Source organism: Panicum hallii, chromosome 8, assembly GCF_002211085.1.
Source record: "Panicum hallii strain FIL2 chromosome 8, PHallii_v3.1, whole genome shotgun sequence".
Lineage (NCBI taxonomy): Eukaryota > Viridiplantae > Streptophyta > Magnoliopsida > Poales > Poaceae > Panicum > Panicum hallii.
This window is the reverse complement of record NC_038049.1, coordinates 39,599,102-39,618,989: the sequence shown is the minus strand read 5'-3', so window position 1 is coordinate 39,618,989 and position 19,888 is coordinate 39,599,102. Positions and strand designations below refer to the sequence as shown.

At 43.5% G+C, this 19,888-nt stretch overlaps 2 protein-coding genes across 5 annotated transcripts; both read right to left on the bottom strand.

Annotated features, from left to right (window-relative positions):
- Positions 1 to 1,003: 1,003 nt before the first annotated feature.
- LOC112903060 (receptor kinase-like protein Xa21) lies at positions 1,004 to 4,593 on the bottom strand. The gene is made up of 2 exons (XM_025972267.1): positions 1,828 to 4,593; positions 1,004 to 1,601 (listed from the first exon to the last, which is right to left on the bottom strand). Exons 1-2 carry the CDS (start codon positions 4,568 to 4,570, stop codon positions 1,234 to 1,236), a joined length of 3,111 nt encoding a protein of 1,036 aa, XP_025828052.1. The 5' UTR covers positions 4,571 to 4,593; the 3' UTR covers positions 1,004 to 1,233.
- Positions 4,594 to 9,338: 4,745 nt separating this feature from the next.
- LOC112902490 lies at positions 9,339 to 16,157 on the bottom strand. 4 transcript variants are annotated; one of them, XM_025971607.1, is made up of 12 exons: positions 15,816 to 16,157; positions 13,950 to 14,285; positions 13,406 to 13,592; positions 13,008 to 13,129; positions 12,570 to 12,678; positions 12,453 to 12,492; positions 11,602 to 11,691; positions 11,410 to 11,509; positions 11,164 to 11,303; positions 10,719 to 10,821; positions 9,997 to 10,529; positions 9,339 to 9,902 (listed from the first exon to the last, which is right to left on the bottom strand). In XM_025971607.1, exons 3-12 carry the CDS (start codon positions 13,545 to 13,547, stop codon positions 9,632 to 9,634), a joined length of 1,650 nt encoding a protein of 549 aa, XP_025827392.1. In that variant the 5' UTR covers positions 13,548 to 13,592; positions 13,950 to 14,285; positions 15,816 to 16,157; the 3' UTR covers positions 9,339 to 9,631. The 4 variants fall into 4 exon arrangements, with proteins under 4 accessions (XP_025827392.1, XP_025827393.1, XP_025827394.1 ...); XM_025971608.1 differs by lacking the exon at positions 13,950 to 14,285; XM_025971609.1 differs by lacking the exons at positions 13,950 to 14,285; positions 15,816 to 16,157 and adding an exon at positions 15,387 to 15,609.
- Positions 16,158 to 19,888: the final 3,731 nt, after the last annotated feature.

Genomic DNA, 19,888 nt, shown 5'->3' with positions numbered 1-19,888 from the left:
ATATCACTGGAAAAGGTGTCTGCTATCGCAACGATCACTTTTGGGAATCCCGCCACACTTCTGTAAGATAAATTTTACTTGCTTAATCGTTTCCCTGTCCAAGGATGGACACTTAGTCTTCTCACGTGCCTGAAACAATATATGAACTAACGTTAATAATTATGCTTAGATATATAGCCTAAGCATCATCTGGATATCTCATTTGCAGAATAGAAGATGCATAATGACCATAGACATGGATCAATGATAGCATCAATTCACTTGAATAACAGATTCTGTAAAGTGTGTACTAGTTAATAATAAAAAATGCTAAAAAGGTGTAAGTATAAACATATAGCATTACAAATATCCGTCTTGGCCCTTGCCTGAACATGCCTAGGAAAACATCGAGCTTGGTTTGATGATATGTTGACCTACAAAAGGTATGCTTCTTCAAGGGGGGAAAAACTAAGAACTGCATGTACCATGAATGATCAAGTTGTGTCAAGTCCAAAAGCAAGAACTATTTCTTTTGCAGTAATTCTCATTGTTTGTACTGAAGGTCTGCTTGCACAGACTCTGGTCTCTAGATGCTCAAAGAAAGAATTCTATACCACATCATCAATTTTGCTGATATGGCGAGCAGAAAGAAGGAGAGAGTTTCATGTGATGAATCATCCCTATAAAACTCAACCGGCAAACTGTTCCGCGGACGAACATTTTTAAAAAATGGTCAGGAACTTGTATTGAAGCTCAGAAATTTCACTGAGCAATTCCTTTCTCATTGACAGTAAAATAACCTAGCCGGTATTGTAATAGTGAATTAATGGGCCTACATGTCTTGTGAAAAGTGAAAATAATGGGTCTAGCTCCCTAAAAAATTAACCCAAATAATGAGTACCATAAAAACCATGCATTTAGCAAAGATATGGCTATGCATTCATTTTCTTCATTGTTGAAAGCATGCATGGCATCAACATCTTGTCAGCTATGACTCAACGACTTTATTCAACAATGCATAGATTATTGCAGCTGCTGCGACTCCAGCTAGCAGAGCAACAAAGTACGATAATTGTATAACATAAAGGATGACAAAACATCCGCATAAACTGGACATATTGACAAATCATCTATTATCCAAGAATTCTAGCTGCAGCTGGAATCATCTTGAAGCATCTAAAAGTGGATTAAAGATATACATGGATACGTGAGCAGGTACAGTTCATGCTTCTCCATGTTCATGTTCTGCATTCCCTACAAGAGAGATCGTTTGATGACAAACAGCTCCTTGATGATGTCTCCTGTTGACATCCTACTGGATGGCAGTTCCTCAGAGCACGACAGTCCAAGTCTAAGTAGAGCAATCAGGCAATCAGTCTTTCTTTTGTGCGAAGAATCACCCTCACCGGCACCCTGAGGTTCATTATTGAGGCTCAAAGACAGACGCATGTCAACGGCGTCCATCGTCCCATTATGCAGGGCCAGCTCAACATATTCACGGAGGCTTAATCCTTCTCTGAAGATGCTATCTGTTGGCCTCCTACCAGTTACCATTTCGAACACAAGAATTCCGTAGCTGTAGATGTCTCCATTCGTTGATACCATATTTCCAGCACCATACTCTGTTGCATAAAATGCTTGGGAAAATTAGATATCTTAAGATGTGCACAATTGTAAATCTATGTTGCAGTTGTAATATTACAACGACAAAAAATGCCTAATAAAAGAATCAAATTTCACTTTCACCGATCATCTGTGAGTTTTATTTGATAACGACCAAGAGAAAAACAAAGGCAAACAATACAAACCATGAGCATAGAAAAGAAAGGAAATATATAATAGGCTAACCTGGGGCAGCATAGCCGATTGTTCCTTTAAATACCATCGAGCTCGCCGACTGTTGAACAGTTGCGCTTTCCTCAACAAGAATTTTAGCTAGTCCAAAGTCTCCAACATGGGCTACCATATCATCATCCAAGAGCACGTTACTAGATTTTATATCACAATGTATAACAGGTGCGGGACCATCGCAGTGAAGATAATCCAACGCAAAAGCCACATCGAGCAGTATGCTCACCCTCTCAATCAGATTCAATAACCTCTGCTGCATTTGCCCATCTGTGTCAGGATGTAGCCAACCTTCTAAACTGCCATTAGGCATGAAGTCATATACAATTGCTTTGAAGTCATTCCCATTATGATCAATGCTCAAACAAATTGTAACTATTTTGACAAGATTTCGGTGTCGCAAGTTCCGCAATGCTTCGCATTCGGCTACAAAACTCTTCACTGCCCCAGGAGTTTGAAGTTTTAGCACCTTCACGGCAACAAAGTTTGTACTTTCACCTGCTTGACCATCTAGCTCTCCTTTGTACACGGAACCAAATGAACCAGAACCCAACAAATTTGTTGCTGAAAAATAATCTGTTGCTTTCACCAACTGTGAATAGGAGATAAGTGGGTGGCCTTGCATGGTTGTAGTTGAAGGATTGCTCACTTTGTTTCTTGTATGCCAAGTAAGAAGCTTGTAGAGCAAGGCAAGGATGATTAATGTTCCAACGAGAGAAGTAACTATAGGAATCACTAGAAGTTTATGTTTATTCTTTGGCAAATGGAAAGGACATGGAGGCAAATGCATAACAGGTATCCCACCACAAAGTTTACCATTGTGTTGGATTGAGATTGCAGTAGCATTAGCGAATACACCAAAAGTTGGTACCTCTCCCATAAAATTATTGAACGAAAGGTTTAGGTAAGATAGCATGGTAAGATTGCCTAAGAACTTGGGTATCTGACCTGATAGATTATTGCTTGAGAGGTCAAAAATTTCTAGACTTTTCAGTTGACTCAAATGGCCTGTGATGTTACCAGTTAAGATGTTATTTTGGAGGTAGAGATACCGGAGACCTTGACAATCCCCTAGGGCGGCAGGTATTTCCCCTGATAATTTATTTGACTCTGCATGGAATTCGACAAGACTTTTTAGATTTCCTATTTCTTGTGGTATTGATCCCTCCAAGCTATTATAAGATAGGTCCAAACCTATAGAGAGTGTGGAAATGTTGAACAAACCACTAGGAATTGGGCCTACGAAATTGTTGTTAGCAAGATAGAGCTCTGACAGCATTGTCAGATTTGCAAGTGTGCTTGGTAACCTACCGCTGAAGGCATTAGACCTTAAGTACAATGAAACCAAGTCCGTAAGATTTCCTATTTCCCATGGGACAGGTCCAGTGATACTGTTATCACTTGCGTAGAACTTTTGCAAGATTTTAAGCCTAGCCAAGGATGATGGAAGATTTCCTGTGAAAGAGTTATCTGCAAGGTCGAGGACTTGTAGATTGAAGAGATTACCAATATCTTTGGGTATGCTTCCTGAAATTGCATTTTCTGAGAGGGACAGATATTTTAGTGAAGCGGAAAGACTGGATAGTGAATCAGGAAGGGTTCCACTAAACTCACAATTAGCAAATATTAAAACCTCTAGCTGGGAGCAATTTGTTAATGCAGTTATGAATTCCCAGTCTTTGGGTTCCTTGGCTCCAACTAAAGTATCCGTGAGCACTAGTAGATTAAGACTTGTTAACTCTCCAACCTCTTGGGGAACAATGCCACTAAAAGGATTCGCGCCAAGGACAATCATTATCAGATTGGAAGCATTACCCAGTGAGGCAGGGATATGGCCATGGAAGTGGTTGTGGTCCATGTATAACCTCTGGACATTGGGAAGATTACTGAACGCATTAGGAGGTATGGTTCCATTTAGCATATTTCGTTGGACAGAAAGCACTCCCAATGATGAAATGTTCCAAATAGAATTGGGTATTGGTCCAGTTAAATTGTTGAAGCCTAAGCTGAGCACAGATAAATTTGGCAACATGCCGAAAGATGAAGGGATAACTCCTGAAAGCTTGTTGTCAGATAAATCAATATTGAAGAGGTTTGTGAGGTTGCCCAAAGCAGATGGTATCTCACCATCTAAATTGTTGTAGGACAAAAACAAGAATTCAATAGATGGCAACTCGGCAAGAGATTGCGGGATCACTCCCGTCAAAAGATTTTTCCGAAGGTAAAGGTGGACGAGATTTTTCAAGCTGGCACCTATCACAGTTGGGATCTCACCTTGCAGTTGGTTATTGCTCAGATCAAGCACCATGAGGTTGGTGTAATCTCCCATGGCCACAGGAATGCTTCCTTGGAGAAGATTTGCGCTCAAATTCAGCTCCTGAAGCTTGCTCAGGCGACCGAGCTCAGGCGGTATCGTCCCAACGAGCTGGTTGTTATCAAGTTCAAGCTTCTGGAGAAATGAAAGGTTTCCCAAGAATGGAGAGATGCGCCCCGAGAGGCTGAAGGAGCTCAAGCGCAGCGCAACAACCCTATCGGGATGCCGACGGCCGCAAACGACACCTTTCCAGCTGCAGAAGTGGCTGGACGTGTTCCATGATGCCAGTGAGATCTCGGACGGGCCCGACAGCATGGACTTGAAGGAGAGTAGTGCAAGCTCATCGCCGGTGGCATTGCTGCTCCCTAGAGACACCAGAGCATGGGAACAGAAGAACAAAGAGAAGAACAATGCTATCGCTTCCTGCATGGGTAAAGTGCGTGGCTACAGCGTACAAGAGCACACTTGCCTTCCTAGATGCTATTGCTTCTGCAGGAAGAGAAAAGGTAGAGTGCGTATTTATATACCAGTGTCTAAATCAGGGTTCAGAAATCTGACATCACTGGTAAACGCTGTTGACCTGTTGACTTCCCAGATGACCTGTTGACGGTCAACAGGTCATCTTCATGTAGACGCTAGAGTTTGGCCAATGTCCCTTGTTCCTTCCCCATGCGGGCGCAAACCAAAGCATATCAAGTCATGATAGGATGCTCCTCTAGTCTTTGATCAATGTTCTTTTGTTATGGATGCATCCAAGAACTGACATCTTCCGTGTAGAACAATGCATTCGTTATTATGAACAATTGGGAGGACACATGCTGTGCACCAACCAACCATTTGCCAAGAATGTTCCTTCCTATCAGCAATAAGCATCCAGCATTGCTGGTTTGAATGCTAGGCTTCCTTTCTTCATTTTACAAACTCCAAATCAGCCTACTAGATTAGGTCATCATCCAAACTGAAAAGTGATATTCAAAAGAAACATCTTTGTGAGTCAAATTCACCCAAGGTTCTTCAGGAAGCTGTACTAGTATTTCAGTTTCAATTGCAATTATGACTGGTCGTGTTCCATGAAGTCAGTAAACCCTCGGATGGTTATCTGACAGCATGAACCTGAAGGAGAGAAGCGTGACAGTAGTGCTGCTTCTGCTGCCTGGAGGAAACTGAGCATGGAAGCAGAGGCACAGCGACAATAACCATAGCAGTCTGATTGCTAGTTCCATTAGGGAAAATAGCTACAAGACCGCAACTGAATGTACGAAAGTGTTTTAATAGAATGTAGCTAATAAAGCCATAAAGGATGGTATATAGAAGGAATGTTACATTGGACCACTTACCAATGGAATGTATGCAAGTGGAACATATATGCGTGTAGAATCAAGTTTCACTTTGTCCTGGTTGATTGATGGGGATGCTTTTTCCCACTGGAAACAAGATTAAGGCCCCGTTCGTTTCCTACCTTCTAAACTTTAGATCTATCACATCAAAGAGAATCTTGCTATTTAGAAGTATTAAATAAAATCTGTTTATAAATTTTTTTTCACAGCTGGATGCTAATTCGTGAGACAAATTTAATGAGCCTAATTAATCCATAATTTGCCACAGTGATGCTACAGTAATCATCCGCTAATCATGGACTAATATACCTCATTAGATTCGTCTCGCGAATTAGCACTAGGGTTCTGCAATTAGTTTTGTAATTAGACTTTATTTAATACTTCTAAATAACAAGATTCTCTTTGATGTGACCTCTCTAAACTTTAGACCCCAGGAAACGAACACACCCTAAATCCAGCAGTCGTCGTCAGTCTCCCAGTCATCTAGCCGCCAGTCAGTCTTTAGCAGTAGCTGGATGTTTAATGGCCCATTGGACATGGATGGATCATAGAGAGTTAGAGACCACCATCTTTTATCTAGCATCTAGTGCGTCTTAAATTCTTATTATTGGAAAATGGGCACATGGGAGACAGACAGAGACACCCAGCTTTAGAGCACTTACAAAAGATTTCACAAATCTGTACTGCGAATTGCAGCACTAGGTTTTTGATACTCAAACAATTAGCACACTGATTGCATAGCTGATTAAAATGTTGCAGACTGTTATCACCCACTAACCTTCAGGTATAGCTTATGCCCGTTGCCAAGTAGCTGCCTAGATATGAAGTTGATCAACCATGGTCGAACAAATATTCATTTTAGCTATTGCCCTGGATGAAGGATTTAATTTAAGAAAAATGAGTAGTGGTGTATCTTTTTTATAGCTAAAATAAACTGGATTAATAGTATGAAAAAGGATTTGCTTAAGTAGCAACACGCAAGCTAAAGATGCATGATGATGACTGATGAACAGATTTATAAAGCACACATTATCTGCACCACACTGATGAATTAATAAAGACAACACCGTCGGCGGTGGCATTGCTGCTGCTTCTGCTGCTTGAGGCAACCGAGCATGGGAATAAAAACACAGCAATCATAACCATAGCAGTCTGATTGCTACTTCCATCAGGGAAATAAGCTACAGTACCTCAATTGAATGTGTACTAAAGTATTCTGGTAGAATATAATGTAGCTTCTAAAGCCATAAAGGATGGTATATTTGGCACTCATCAATGGAAGGCGTGCGGAACCAAGTTCCCCTTCATCCAGAAACATGACTAAATACAGGAGTCAGCGGTGGCGGCGGTCTTCGGATCATCTAGCGGCCAGGCAGTCATTGGCAGCAGCTGGATGTTTAATCCTCATTGGACATGGATGATTCAAAGAAATCACCGTCTTCTATCTAGCCTCTAGTACTCATTACATGGAAATTAGCACATGGGAAGGAGCAGAGAGCACAACAGCTTTGAAGCACTATTACCTCCAAAAAAAGACAGATTTGGAGCACTTGTAGAAGATTTTTGAAAGGAATCGGTGCTGGTAGCCTTAGAGTAGGAGGAGTGAATTAGCCAATTTTAAAACCTTAACCTATAGTTCAAATTAGTTAGCATAAAACATAACCTAAAATATATAACCTAGACGTGCAATTAGGGTTCAACTAGTGTGAAAACCTCGTCTTAAAGAGTTTTGCAACCTATAGCCAATCCTAATAAGATATTACACTAATAATGTAAAGGCACACGAGATTCCAATTAGAAATACGAAAGCTTAAATGAAGGGGAGGAGGGAAAACAAACTCTCGACACGAAGATTTATCCCGTAGTATCGGTAGACACTAAGCCAGCCTTAGTCCACGTTGTTGAAGCACTCACTAAGAGTATTGCTTCCAGGTCACCTGGTATCTTCTGGGACTCTTCTTGACTCGCCACCAATACTTAGCCACCAAGGCTGTCGCCAAGTCCCCAGTCACCTCGATGCCGTCTCCATTAAGGAGTTTCTCCATGAAGGAGGGGGGTCTCCACGTCCCCCGCACAAAGCCTTCGTCGCCGCTCCACACCAAGCCGAAGGGTCGATGACTCGTCGGCAAGCCACCAAGACTCCAAGGGGACGGCACACCGAGATACAACTTGTGGTTCACTCAAGAACCAGCACACAAAGCAGCAACACTTTACTCTCTCACTCTCTCTAGGGCTAATATCAGCACTAACACAAGCATATGCTAAACCTAATGATGTGATCAACGAGTTCTTGGGTGACTTCGAGAACTTCTTTAGATTGTGGGTAGCTTCTCACAAACTCCAGGGATCTTAAATAACCCGGGGTGAGGCCTTATATAGGCTAGAGATCCACTCCTAGCCGTTACTTGCTTTTCTGCCAAAAAACTTAAAGCGTCGGTTAAACCGGTCATAGCCGTCAGTTTAACCGGTCACTGTGAATCTGAATACTAGCCGTTGAACGTCTCTCTGCCACGCCTGAGCTTGCTTGCGTCATTGCACCGACGCACCGTCGGTTCAACCGATGCCGAGAATTTTGCTTGGAAAACCTTCTGGAACCAAAGCATGAGTACTGAGTAACCACAGCAACGCTTGCACTGACACCTTCTTTTGCACCATCGGTTTAACCGGTGCCTCTGTTATTTCTTCACTTGATTGCCATATCATCTTTTCATTGCACCGACGACTCCATTCTTTTAGCGTCGGTTTAACCAGTGCAACTGGGTTTCTTATGAAACTTGATCGTTGTTTTAATTATCAATGCACCAACCCCGTTATCTTCTAGTACCTTCGGTTTAACCGGTCCTTTCAATGTTTCTACCACTTGTCTGAATTGGACTCCATCCATAGAACCTAGAAATCCTACAAACTTAAGCTCACGGACTCATTAGTCTCACCAAAATCACAATCATCGCCTAATGAGGTCATGTTCCTAACAATTTCCTTCCACAATTTTGTACTGCAAATTGCAGCACCAGGTCTTCGATACTGGGGTCAATTTCTTTCCTTCCCTAAGCACTGTCCTTATTATTCTTTGATTATTTTCCGGGCACTAATCTTCTTACAGTAACTTTTTCAAAAAAAAAATCTACTTACAATCAGCCGTAAATTCTACAAATATATGTTGAGTCATAGATATCATTTAACTGCTGTGGTATTCAGAGCGGAAAAGATATTTTAGAAACTACGATCTAGGCGCAACAGAAACAAGTAGTTTTACAGCAAGGTAGAAATGTAAAATGCGGTGAAAACCGCGGTTCACAGATCCAGGTGCTCACCATCGATGGAAACTTCGCCAAGAACCGCGGGATCCGGCGGCTTGTGAGCTCCTCCCGGAAGGCTCCTCCATCAGCTTCTCCACGGCGGATGGACGGAGCATCCACCGCCGCCGGTCGACCCTCTCGGCCGCGACTTTGGTGCCGCCGCTGCGGTCTGGGATGCTGCATGGGATGGGATCGAAGCGAGTACGTGGAGGCAGGAGGGAGGTGACTGACACGTGGGTCCCACACTTCAGTGACTAATAGATGTCCTCTAGCCCAACAAAAAAGGTGCCATCTCGAAATGTGTCCGTTTATATTAAATCAAATTTGACTAATTGTGTATTCGTCGGTTTTTAAAGATTTTCCAGATGAAATATCTCCAAGTTGACTAACCCTGTATTTTATTGAGTTTTTATATTGCCGGGTAAATTGATGGCCAAAATTTTATTTTTATAAACTTTAAAGCTTAGTAAAAGGACCATTCTTGTTTTTGCCAGATAGGGTGCTGCCCAGGATAAATCCCAAAAGGATTGCACAAAAATCATAATGCACAACTCTGAAAAGTTCACTAAATTCCACTGCAACTCCTCTTATTGACAGCTATCCTGTGTGTAAATAATGTCTATAACCCCAAATAGAGCCCTCGTGGAAACAATTACATATAGTTACAACAATTCTACTTTACATTTATCAAAGATGATATCTACTCGCTATGACAGCCTCAAGCTGCCTCCTGGGTCGCTACTTGAAACCCATATCGTGTAATGGGTGAACCATATTTCTATAATTTACTACTTTCTGTTGTACACCCAGAAATCAAGAATTTAGCTTGAAAGGGCTCCTAAGATGGGTTTTCATCATCCTATGGTGGTAGGGGTTAAACAGCAGGGCCACCTCTTGGTCTTCCTCACTCGCTTTGGCTCTTTGTTATTGCTGAAACCGTTCTGATGGAAGCCATTTGTGTCCAGGCTCTCTTCGCCATGCACCCTTATTGCACTTCTCAGTGTCATTGACATTGTCTTTGTTACTGTAGAAGCTGTTGGATTCTTCAGAAAATCTTTGTCGACGGCATCTTCTGCCCTATTGCTAATTTTGTCACTGGGCAATGAATACGCTTGCTGGATCTCTCTGCATCAAGGAAACAAAAGTTGGATCACAAATGGGCCACAAACTGAAATTTAAACGTACCACAAACGAATTCAGTATATCCTTTCATGCTGACCTGGAATTCTGTGGTTGTGTGGTAGCAGTACCTCCGTTCAGAAGACTGTCTGCATCACGAATGTTAGCTTGTGAACTTCTCGAACCGACAGTACTCTCTTCCAAAGTTGCATTGTAACTGAGCAAATTTTGTAGCGTGGTGATGTTTGTTGTCTTATCGCCTCTGAGAACTGCAATAGCACTGTCCAATATGCCCAATGCATGCTCTACCTCAGGACTGATAAAAGGTCTATTTTTGATCTGCTGTGCTTGCTCAGCTGGTTGGTAAGGAGGGCTACTTGGAAGTCTATCCACCTTGAAGGACGTGTTCTGTTCGCTCTCCTCCTCGACAATCTCGCTATTCGATGTGGTATTTGTTACTGTCAAATGATTCTGTACAATGGGGTTATCAGGGGGCACCTCGGTAGAATTTTCCTCTGTTGTGGTCACCTTTGCCTTGTCATCAGAATCCTGGTATTCGCGGATCCTAACATAGAGTGGTCCTCTCAAAGCTTTCTTGTAGTCCTCGTCACAAGTAGCCACAGTACTGACTGCCTGCATAATATTCCAATAATAATAGTTCAGCAGGTTACATTGGTTGTTATTCATAATCTCATGACTCAAAAATTAGCATACAGTATTTCCCTTATGTCAAGATATATATCAACCCACCACACACCGTGATTCAAAGAAATCCATGTAGAGAACATAGCTGAAATGTGCAAATTGTTTCCGGCCACTAACCTTCTGATAGAGCTTATGCCCACTGCCAATTAGCTGCCTTGACATGAAGTTGATCAACCATGGTGGAACAAAGTCTAGCTTAATGTCCATATTAGCTATTGCCCTGAACAAAGGTTTTTTTAGGAAAAAATGAGTAGCAGTATATTTTGTTAAAGCTGAGAAATGGAATAATATTATGAAAAAGGAATTGCTTAAAAAACGGAGTAGCTTTGTGAAAGAAAAAAATAGTGAATATTATTCAGGTAGAAAGTACAGTGAAAAATTGGATTGCCCATAAACAAGTTGATAGAATGAAAAAGAAAATTTCGTTTCATTACTATTATTTTGCTTAATCTAGTAAAATGATACTCAAGGTAAAGATACATGGTGCCTTCAAAAGCCGAGAAAGTAGTCTAATATGAAACATGTTGCTCTATATTAGTGCAAATGGCACCAAATGCTTCACCTGAAAAAGCTTTTGTCTTTTGTAATCCTTTGCAAAACAAAGCCTCCAAATACATCTATCCGAACAGTGTCACCAGCTTCAGGAATTCCATCCCTGCTAAATCCATGTGTCCGCATATTTATAGTATCCAAATCTGATATCTGCAAAAAAGTCAATAAGCACTAGATAAATAAAGGGATACATCAAGGTTGTAGGGAGAAGTTCCCAAAAAGAATCTAAAATTGAATATAAAAGAAACATACGCACAGTTTTCATGATTACAATGACAACATCTTCTTTAAGATACTCCAGTTCGAAGTAGTGTAGAAGAGCCTCTCTTTCAGAAACCGGCCATGGAACCTTCACCCTTTCTTCCAAATAGCGAATAAAAAAATTAGCTAAAATCACTATAAATTGAAAGTAAGAAAAAGTGTAATGAACAAGTAGTCCGCAACCAACCTGACCAAACAAATTTCTTCACCAATCCGAACCTTTTTCAAGCAGCCTGACTGATCAATTCTAAAAGTTGGCAGGTTGTATTGTGGAAACCTGGAGAAAAACAATCTTATCAATACATTAAAGAAATAGCTTTATTTGGTCCAGGTTGAATCCAAATACTGAATTATAACACATGCAACTATCCTTCATAAAAAGAATGGAGATGCCCCAGAAAATAAGAAAGCAGTTGCCAGTTGGGGACTGAAAACCATCTCATGACAATAGAAACAGCTAATTAGCCGTAGCATGAGCCCTCAATCCCCCCCACCCCACCCCACCCCTAATTTAGTCTGTGGGGGGTCACTCCAGTCCACATTTATTGGCGAAAGAGAACTTTACGCTGTCTTAATCGGATTACTGTAGATAGATGTGTACCAGTGCAACATTGGTTTGTAGCTAGACGTGGGTATGTGTGGGCCACGTGGCTACAGTGAGGCAAAAAAGGACACCCTGTGAGTTCACTTCTCAATTAAGCACGGCATGCTTAGAGGGTTCACTTCTCAATTAAGCACATCAGGCTTAGAAAGCATTTCAAGACATAATAGTAAGTTGCCTATAACCAAAAAAACAAAAGTAGGCAAGTTGAGTCAAGAACTAATATTTAAACAGTTTACTTCCTAAATGCCGTAATTAAGAAAGAAACTATGTTTACTTCCTAAATGCCGTAATTAAGAAAGAAACTATGTTTTAATGCATTAACGTTAATTCCGCAAGTTAAAGTTGAATAATATTGGAGCATACCATGTGTAGTTTCCGAGAATGTGAAATTTTTAATTAATCAAGATTGAATTTGAGGAAAACATTGTTCTCACCATTTTTTGTATAGAGCCGATTCCCATGACACACACGTACCTAAGAAAAAACAGTGTGCCGAACTGTGAGTGTGTGAAGATGTAGTATTCTACTGGCCGATGATTAAGAATTCTTACAAACGTCAATAGGTCCATCAGCAAAGCCTTCAGCAAGAAGGGTGTGAAATGGGGTCCCCTCTGGTCCCTCACGGTACATGACTCTTAATTGGTCTGTATCTTGCTTCACCTGCCACCAAAAAATATGTAAAGATCAGTGCATCTATTCACAAGCATTAACTTAGAAATAAAATAGAACAATTAATCAATCTCCAAAAGATGGGAGGAACAGGCTAGAGAAATATGAAGCACAATATCTCCGAAGAGGTAGAAATTACAAACAGAAGTAAAATGTTGCATTCTGGAAACTGTTGATAGCATCGCATACTAAATAAGCATTAAATCAGTAAACTGATCACACATAATGAAAAAGAGGGATCAACTACTTCATGTTCCACACTATAATACATTTAGAGGAGTCTCTCTGAATGATTTAAGAAAACTCGGTTTAATGCATACCTTCCACTCCTTCTGTGGCGCCCCATGAACCTTTGAAGATCGTCTGTCTCTCGAAGTATCCAGCATTTCAAGAAACTCCAAGACTTCTTTGGCCTGTGTTTCAGCAATAAGGTCGATATCGCCTAAAAAAGGACACACAAAAGCACTAGTCAAGAAACATGGAGCGGTACATATATATAGTCCAGCAAATATGCCACAATCAAGGACCCCAGGTAGTACCCCTTTAACACATCCCCCATTTAGGATGGATATTCACGGCTCAAACCATAAAAGCTCGCATGCATCATGGATATGGAAAAACCAGTGCATTCATCACTACCATCAATAGGCTGATATTCACTCCGAGATTAGATCAACCATATGAAAAAAAAAACAGAGGAAGCAAACAGAGCCCGCACCTTCGTTGGAGCCGGCAGGGGACGACGCCAGGATCTGCTTCTTCACCAGCGCCCTGAGCGAGCTCTCCTCCGCGAGGTCCGGCAGCGCCAGCGTCCGGTCCAGCCGGTCCCGCAGCTCCAGGACCCGCTTCCTCTTCTCCATGGCCGGCTGCCGGCGGCCCCTGACAAGAACCCCTCCTCTGCTCACCTACACACTCATCATCCAAAAACATAAAGATGAGAGTTTGTCCAACGAAATTGAAGCTGCCAAATCGATCGAATATATGTATGCAGACAAAAAAGAAAAAGAAAGGCAATGATTCGTCCCCTTCCCATCCCCGCCAAAAAAGCATCGGAATTTGTGGGTCCCGCATATACACAATAATAAGAAAGCAAATGATTCGTCCCCTTTCGCTCACGCTGATGCTCCTCCGGACGAGAGAGGCTGCCTGCGGAGGTGGTTCCGAGGCCCAAGGATTTCTCCAGAAGGAATCTGATGCAGGGGCGGGGGGGATATGGGGCCGTAAAGATCCGCGACCGGGTCGGGCGGGAAGGAGGCGCTCACCGCTGGTGCCGGAGGCGGAGGCGGGCCGCCGGGGGAAGGGAGCGGAGGCCGGGCGCCGGCGGGGACGCCGAGGAGGCGGACGGAGCTGGAGCCGCGGGCTGACCAACTGGAGACGGACTGCCGACGGAGGAGGATGGCGCAGCAAGGTGGACTAGTATACTAGTTTGTTGGTGGCGCTCGCCTGGGGTGGGGCCCGCGTGGCACCCTGCCGGGGCTCCTTGTGGGGTGAACAGTAGTGAGCTCCGCGCGTCCTTTTCACCGTGCCGGGACGAGGAGGTAGGAGCCGACGGAAATGGCGAGGGCGGCTGGCTGGCGATGCTGCAAGTACGGAGCGTCCTGCTGGTTGTAAGGTTGTTGCAGGTTCAGATGACGCGGGGTAGCAGCAGCAGCAGGCAGATGGTGCTACAGTATTGCTCATTGACACCTATATATGCTCCTTAATCGAAAAAAACGCTTATGCCCTATGCTACGCGCACCAACAACGTAAGAGGACGATGATCGAAGTCAAACGTTTGGTTGGGTACCCCGGATAAAACCATTATATACATACGTTCCAACTTCGAAGCACGACGGTCTCCAGTAGATTATTCATTTCTCTTCTTAATATTAATAAGTGATTGATGGTATTTCAGTAGATTACCAATCTAATTTACATTATAAAAAAAATTACAGACACGATGAATTTGGTACAGATGATCTCGCCTCACTAATTCACCTAAAAATTTTAGGCAATTTCCTAGTAGCGGTTGGTAGAAAAGAGATTTCTTAAGATAAAGATTAGTAATGTACTCCGTCTGTTCTGAATTGTAGATCGTTTTGATAAATCTAGATTTATAGCTTTTAATTTTTACAATATATAAATATAGCGTATATCTAAATGCATAATAGAAATTATATATGGGCGTTTGGATCTTTAGCCAAGTCTAGCTCTAGCTTACTTGGGCAAACTATCTCATTTGAGCTAGGCAAGGCTTGCTCGTTTGTGGTGTTTGGTTTCGTTTAGCCAGGAAGGTAGTTATGCATTGGTTGCTTCGCGAGCGTGATTCTTGCCGACGACAGCGAGTCGTTTTGGCTTTCCTCTTGGGCAAGATTTTCCTAGCCCGTGGAGGCTGGTTTGCCCCTAAAAGCTAGGACTTTTGTGCAGTTCCAAGCAGGGACAGCCCCAATCAATTAAGGGTATTCAGTTGAATACACATCAATTTTAACAAAAATATTATATATAGAGTATATACTGTGTATAAGATTCAAAAATAGAAGTAAATAAATAAAGCAGACCCCCTGAACCCCAATCCTTCCGTTGGTTAAAAAAACTCAGCAGCCCACCTCCGATCTCCCCACAGTTGATCCACACGCGACCTGAAATCGGCAACCGGATCTGATCCAGATCAGCGCCCCTCCCGTCTCCCAATTTCCCCCGACGCCGTATGTATGTATCACCTTAGCCGCCTATCACCCCGCCGCTAGGCTTGACCGCCGCCTTGCGCCCCGGCCGACCAACAGTCTCACCCCCAGCGCCCGACCGCCTATCGCCCATCACCCCTAGGGCCCACGTGCGCCGCACCTCGCCCGCGCAGGGGCAGGCTTGGGTCGCTTGCGGCCTGCGGCCTGCCACAAGCCCACACCACATAGGGGCACCGCCGCCGCGGCGCACAGAGGGCAGCATGAGCTTGGGCAGGGACGCCGCGCCACCGTCATCGCACCGTGCATTGAAATTCGATCCAGTGAAATGAACCAAGGTGAGGATTGATAAATTTGTCCATCATAAAAATGTGTCATTGCAATTTGTGATTACTTATGAGTTTATGAAAAGTTAGCAGCAATTATATACTATTAATATGTACATCCTTTGAAATTTTGAATACTCACCTTTTAGATCTTGAGTCTGCTCCTGGTTCCAAATATCAAATCTTATCAGGAGAGTCTAGAAAAATTAAAACGATATATAATTTGAAACGAGAAAGTATTCCGGAGAGGGAGAGCGTAGAAAAGAGTTTATATCCGTGACGTGTCAAATTCGCTGCCCCTGCTGCAACCTGGCTGCTGCTAGGCTGTACGAACTCAACGCACGGTCTGCCTGGGGACCGGAGGAGGTTGCAATTGCAAGTTTGCAACTTGTAGGCTGAGGCAGGCGAGCAAAGCTTGCTTCGCCGGTGCACCCTGTCGGGACGCAGGGACAGCCCGGCCGGCCAGGGCCACCCGCGCAACCAACCCACCCACCCAGGGACACCCCCGAGCGGAATAAATACGCGGCGGCGCCACGCCTCGCTCCGGCCGCCGGGGCCCGCCCCACGTGCGGTGTGCACGCCGGCCGGACGAGACAGCGGCGCGTGCGGTGCACGGGGGTCTCTCGGGATTGATCCCTGACGCTGCACCTGCACGACGCGACGAGATGCCCGATCCCGGCGGCAGGCCGGCCTCGCGTCCCGTCCGCCCTCCGGTGGACGGTGGTCCCCCACCCAACCAACCGGGCGGCGCTCCTATTACGCCATGCCGAAGGGAAGGAACGGAAGCAGCGACGGCAAGAAGCATGCGCTGTCTGGCGTTGAACTGGTCGTTCCCGTGGTTGGATGATTGCTACTCCCTCCGCAGTGGCGGAGCTTGAAGTCAATCCAATGGAGCGATTGTTACAGTACGTCGTGCCTAGTGCCAGTACTAACACCTCCTCTAAATAAAAATTATACAAATTAGAAAATAGATGAATTATTGGGAAAGCAACTTTTCAGATTTAGAGTTTAGAAGCATGAAAGAAAAATAAAGAAGCAAATCTGAACTATAGTAGACAAGCAGGTAAAACTGATGGAGTGATGATTAACTAATTGGTACTAATATGAACCGGCACTGGTGTGGAGCAATACTAATATCCAAACAAAGCAAATAAATTACTTGGAAGTAAAATATATAGGAGAATATACATGCATGCGAGCATGCAAATGTGCAAAAGTAGTGTGTATATGCAATAAGTAAATATTGTCAAATTTCTCGATCGACTAGTTTAAACGTCGATCGACTACTTTATCTGTGGATCGACTACCGTGTGATAGGATCGAGTGAAATCGAATGGATCTAAAATAAGTCGAGATAACGTGAGGGAGAGAGGAGAAGAGACACGGGGTTTATACCGTCGTGGCCCTGCATCGCGGGAGCAGCAGAGGGACCCGTCATCGTCTTGGCTGGCGGTGATGCTTGACATAGTCGATGCTCGGTGTAGGTCTCGGCATCCTCCGGGTCGCCACGGGGAAATGCGGAGACGAGACGACGGAGTCGATGACGGCGGTGGTGAGTCTTCCCGCCGCTGCTGCGCTTCCACTAGATCGGCTAGGATTTAGGTCTATGGGTGGGGTGGCGGAGGCACGGTGATCCTCGTGACATGTGCCGCTGGCCCCCACCTCCTCTTTATAGCGCAGTGCGACGGGAGCTCACCAGCTACCAACGGGCTGGAGCGCCCCCGATCAGAGCGCGTGAGACAGGAGGCCCATCGGACCCGTTGGGGTCCGAGTGGGTCTCTGGGAGATCAATCCAACAAATATAGGCAACAATCCTTTATGCATGAGCGCGTCATGTAGTTATATGCTTCAAACATAAATTGTTGGTACGTAGATCCTTTGAAAATTTATCCAGGATAAGGGAGGCCCGAGCCCACTATGCTCCCAAGGAGCCTCCGCCAGTGTCCCTCCATTTCAAATTATTACTCATTTTAATTTATATAATTTTTACTATGCATATATTTATATATTTTTTATATGCATAGCAAAACTTATAATTAAAAAAATTAAAACACCTAATAATTTAAAACGGATAGGGACGCGTGCCGACTGATTCTCGTTCGCCCGTGCTCAGGCCGAAGGCGACGCAGAAGACGACGGGCAGGAGATACGGGGGATTCGATCCGTCGGCTGATTACGAGAGCTACCCGGTAACGGTACGCACTTTATTATACTCCGGTTACCTAATCTTTGCAAGCTCACTAACACGACGGCCCGCCGCCGGCTTCTAATCTGATGCCAACCTATCAAAACTGAGATGTTTTATAACCTACGTATCGTATTCGGATTGGTGTGTTCCACTACAAGAAACTTATAACCGATTAAATCGTGCTCGGTTGACATACACGCATCTTAACTGAAAAATAGATCTAAATGTTTATGATGATATCGACTGGTTTGATGGTTCAGCTCAGCTACCCAAGACATCGATCATCTTCAGCTACAGGAGTATACTCTAAATTACAGAGCCTGCGTGAATAATCAGTTGATGAAGTTTTAACCCTAACCGTATTTCCTCTTCACGGCTTGGGTTGCCGGTTTGTTACCGACAACAATAACTGTACTCCCTCCATCCTGAAATACAACACATTAAAGGTTTTAAAATTTATACTCAAATATAAAGCATCCTAGGTGTTTTGGAAAGCCGGCCATAAAATCATTAAAATTACAGACCAAACAAGACATTAAATAGGGATATATGTGTCATTTCTTCATCTTCTTAATCTGTCATGAAAATGCAAGGATGCCTTACATTACAGGATGGAGGGAGTATATAACAATTTGACTAGCAATGCATGAAAAAAACACTGCCTTAAATACAAAGAGTTAAAAGTATTTTTCTAAGATAAAAAAAATCATAGCTGGTGCTTTGAACTTGTTTGGCAGCTTGAGGGTGCGTGTCACTTGACTCTATCATTCTCATCACTACCGCTCCCAACATGCATCACGTTCAATAAACAAATAAAATGCCTTGTTATTTGAATGGTGGAAGAGCATAAAGTGTTGATTACAATTACAAAATCCGACGCTTTCTGAACAAAATATGACTTGTTATATTTGAATGGTGGAAGAGCATAAACACAAACACAGTCAGCTTTATCTGGTTTCGGTTTAGGTCAGACTTTTGACCTTAGACAGACCGCAACGGAACCCCTTCAAACACGGTGTGCCGTGCCGGCGAAATGCAAGGCTTGCAGCACGCCAAGCAGCCAAGCAGCGTTGTTGGCTGCCTAACCATACGTGGACCAGCACGTCAGCCCGGCGGCCATGAATTCCTACCGGCCGGCCGTCGCAGCCGCCGCGGTGGAACTGGTTGCCGTCCGGCCTCATTCCTCCTGAGCTCCTGATGTTCTGCAGCTACTCGTTTCACCTCATGTTTTATTAGGATGTCTCATTAATTTTTGAATTTCAAATATTGCCTTTCGTCCTTTTCTAGCATAATTTTCTTTGGCGCAGATTTTATTTGAGTTCTGAAAATATTTTCTTGGAAATACCTGGCTGCATTAGATTATTTTGTGTGTGGGGTGTGTAGGGGGGCGGGGTGGGGTGGGGTGTACAAGGTCCCTAGGTATGTTTTTTAGCGCCCTTGTTTTAGCTGCACATGATTGTACCGAGTTCAGACCCTACTGGCCATTTGTAGCCTCTTCTCTTTTTAAAAAGGCGACCGGTATAGCCGTGAAGGAGAGGGTGCAGGGCACCAGTACAAATGGACCTTGGGCAGGTCAAAGTTTAAAGATTCTGACCTAATCATATCATATAATTTAATGAGAGCACTTTATTCTGGAATGCATGCTAAGGCTATTCACAATGGAAGTTTCATGGGGTGTTTCATGGTATTAATTAGTCTGCCACATCAGCAATTTGGATGACATGGCACATCATTTAAGAAGTAAGAGTTTCATGGAGTTTCATGAGGATGAAACTATGTTAACCCATTTCCAAGAACTTGGAAACCGTGTGAAACCTCCATTGAGAGTGTTTTGTTTCATCTTCACACAATTGAGTAAATCCTATTGGTTATTTATTTGCAGCATTTAAGTAGTATGTTGGCATATGAAATAGTGAGATGAAACTCTCTATTAAGAGAGGATGTTTCATCCTTCTACAAAGTTGACGTGGCATTCTTGGAAACATGGACATGAAACCCCCATTGTGATTAGACTAAGCTCCAACATT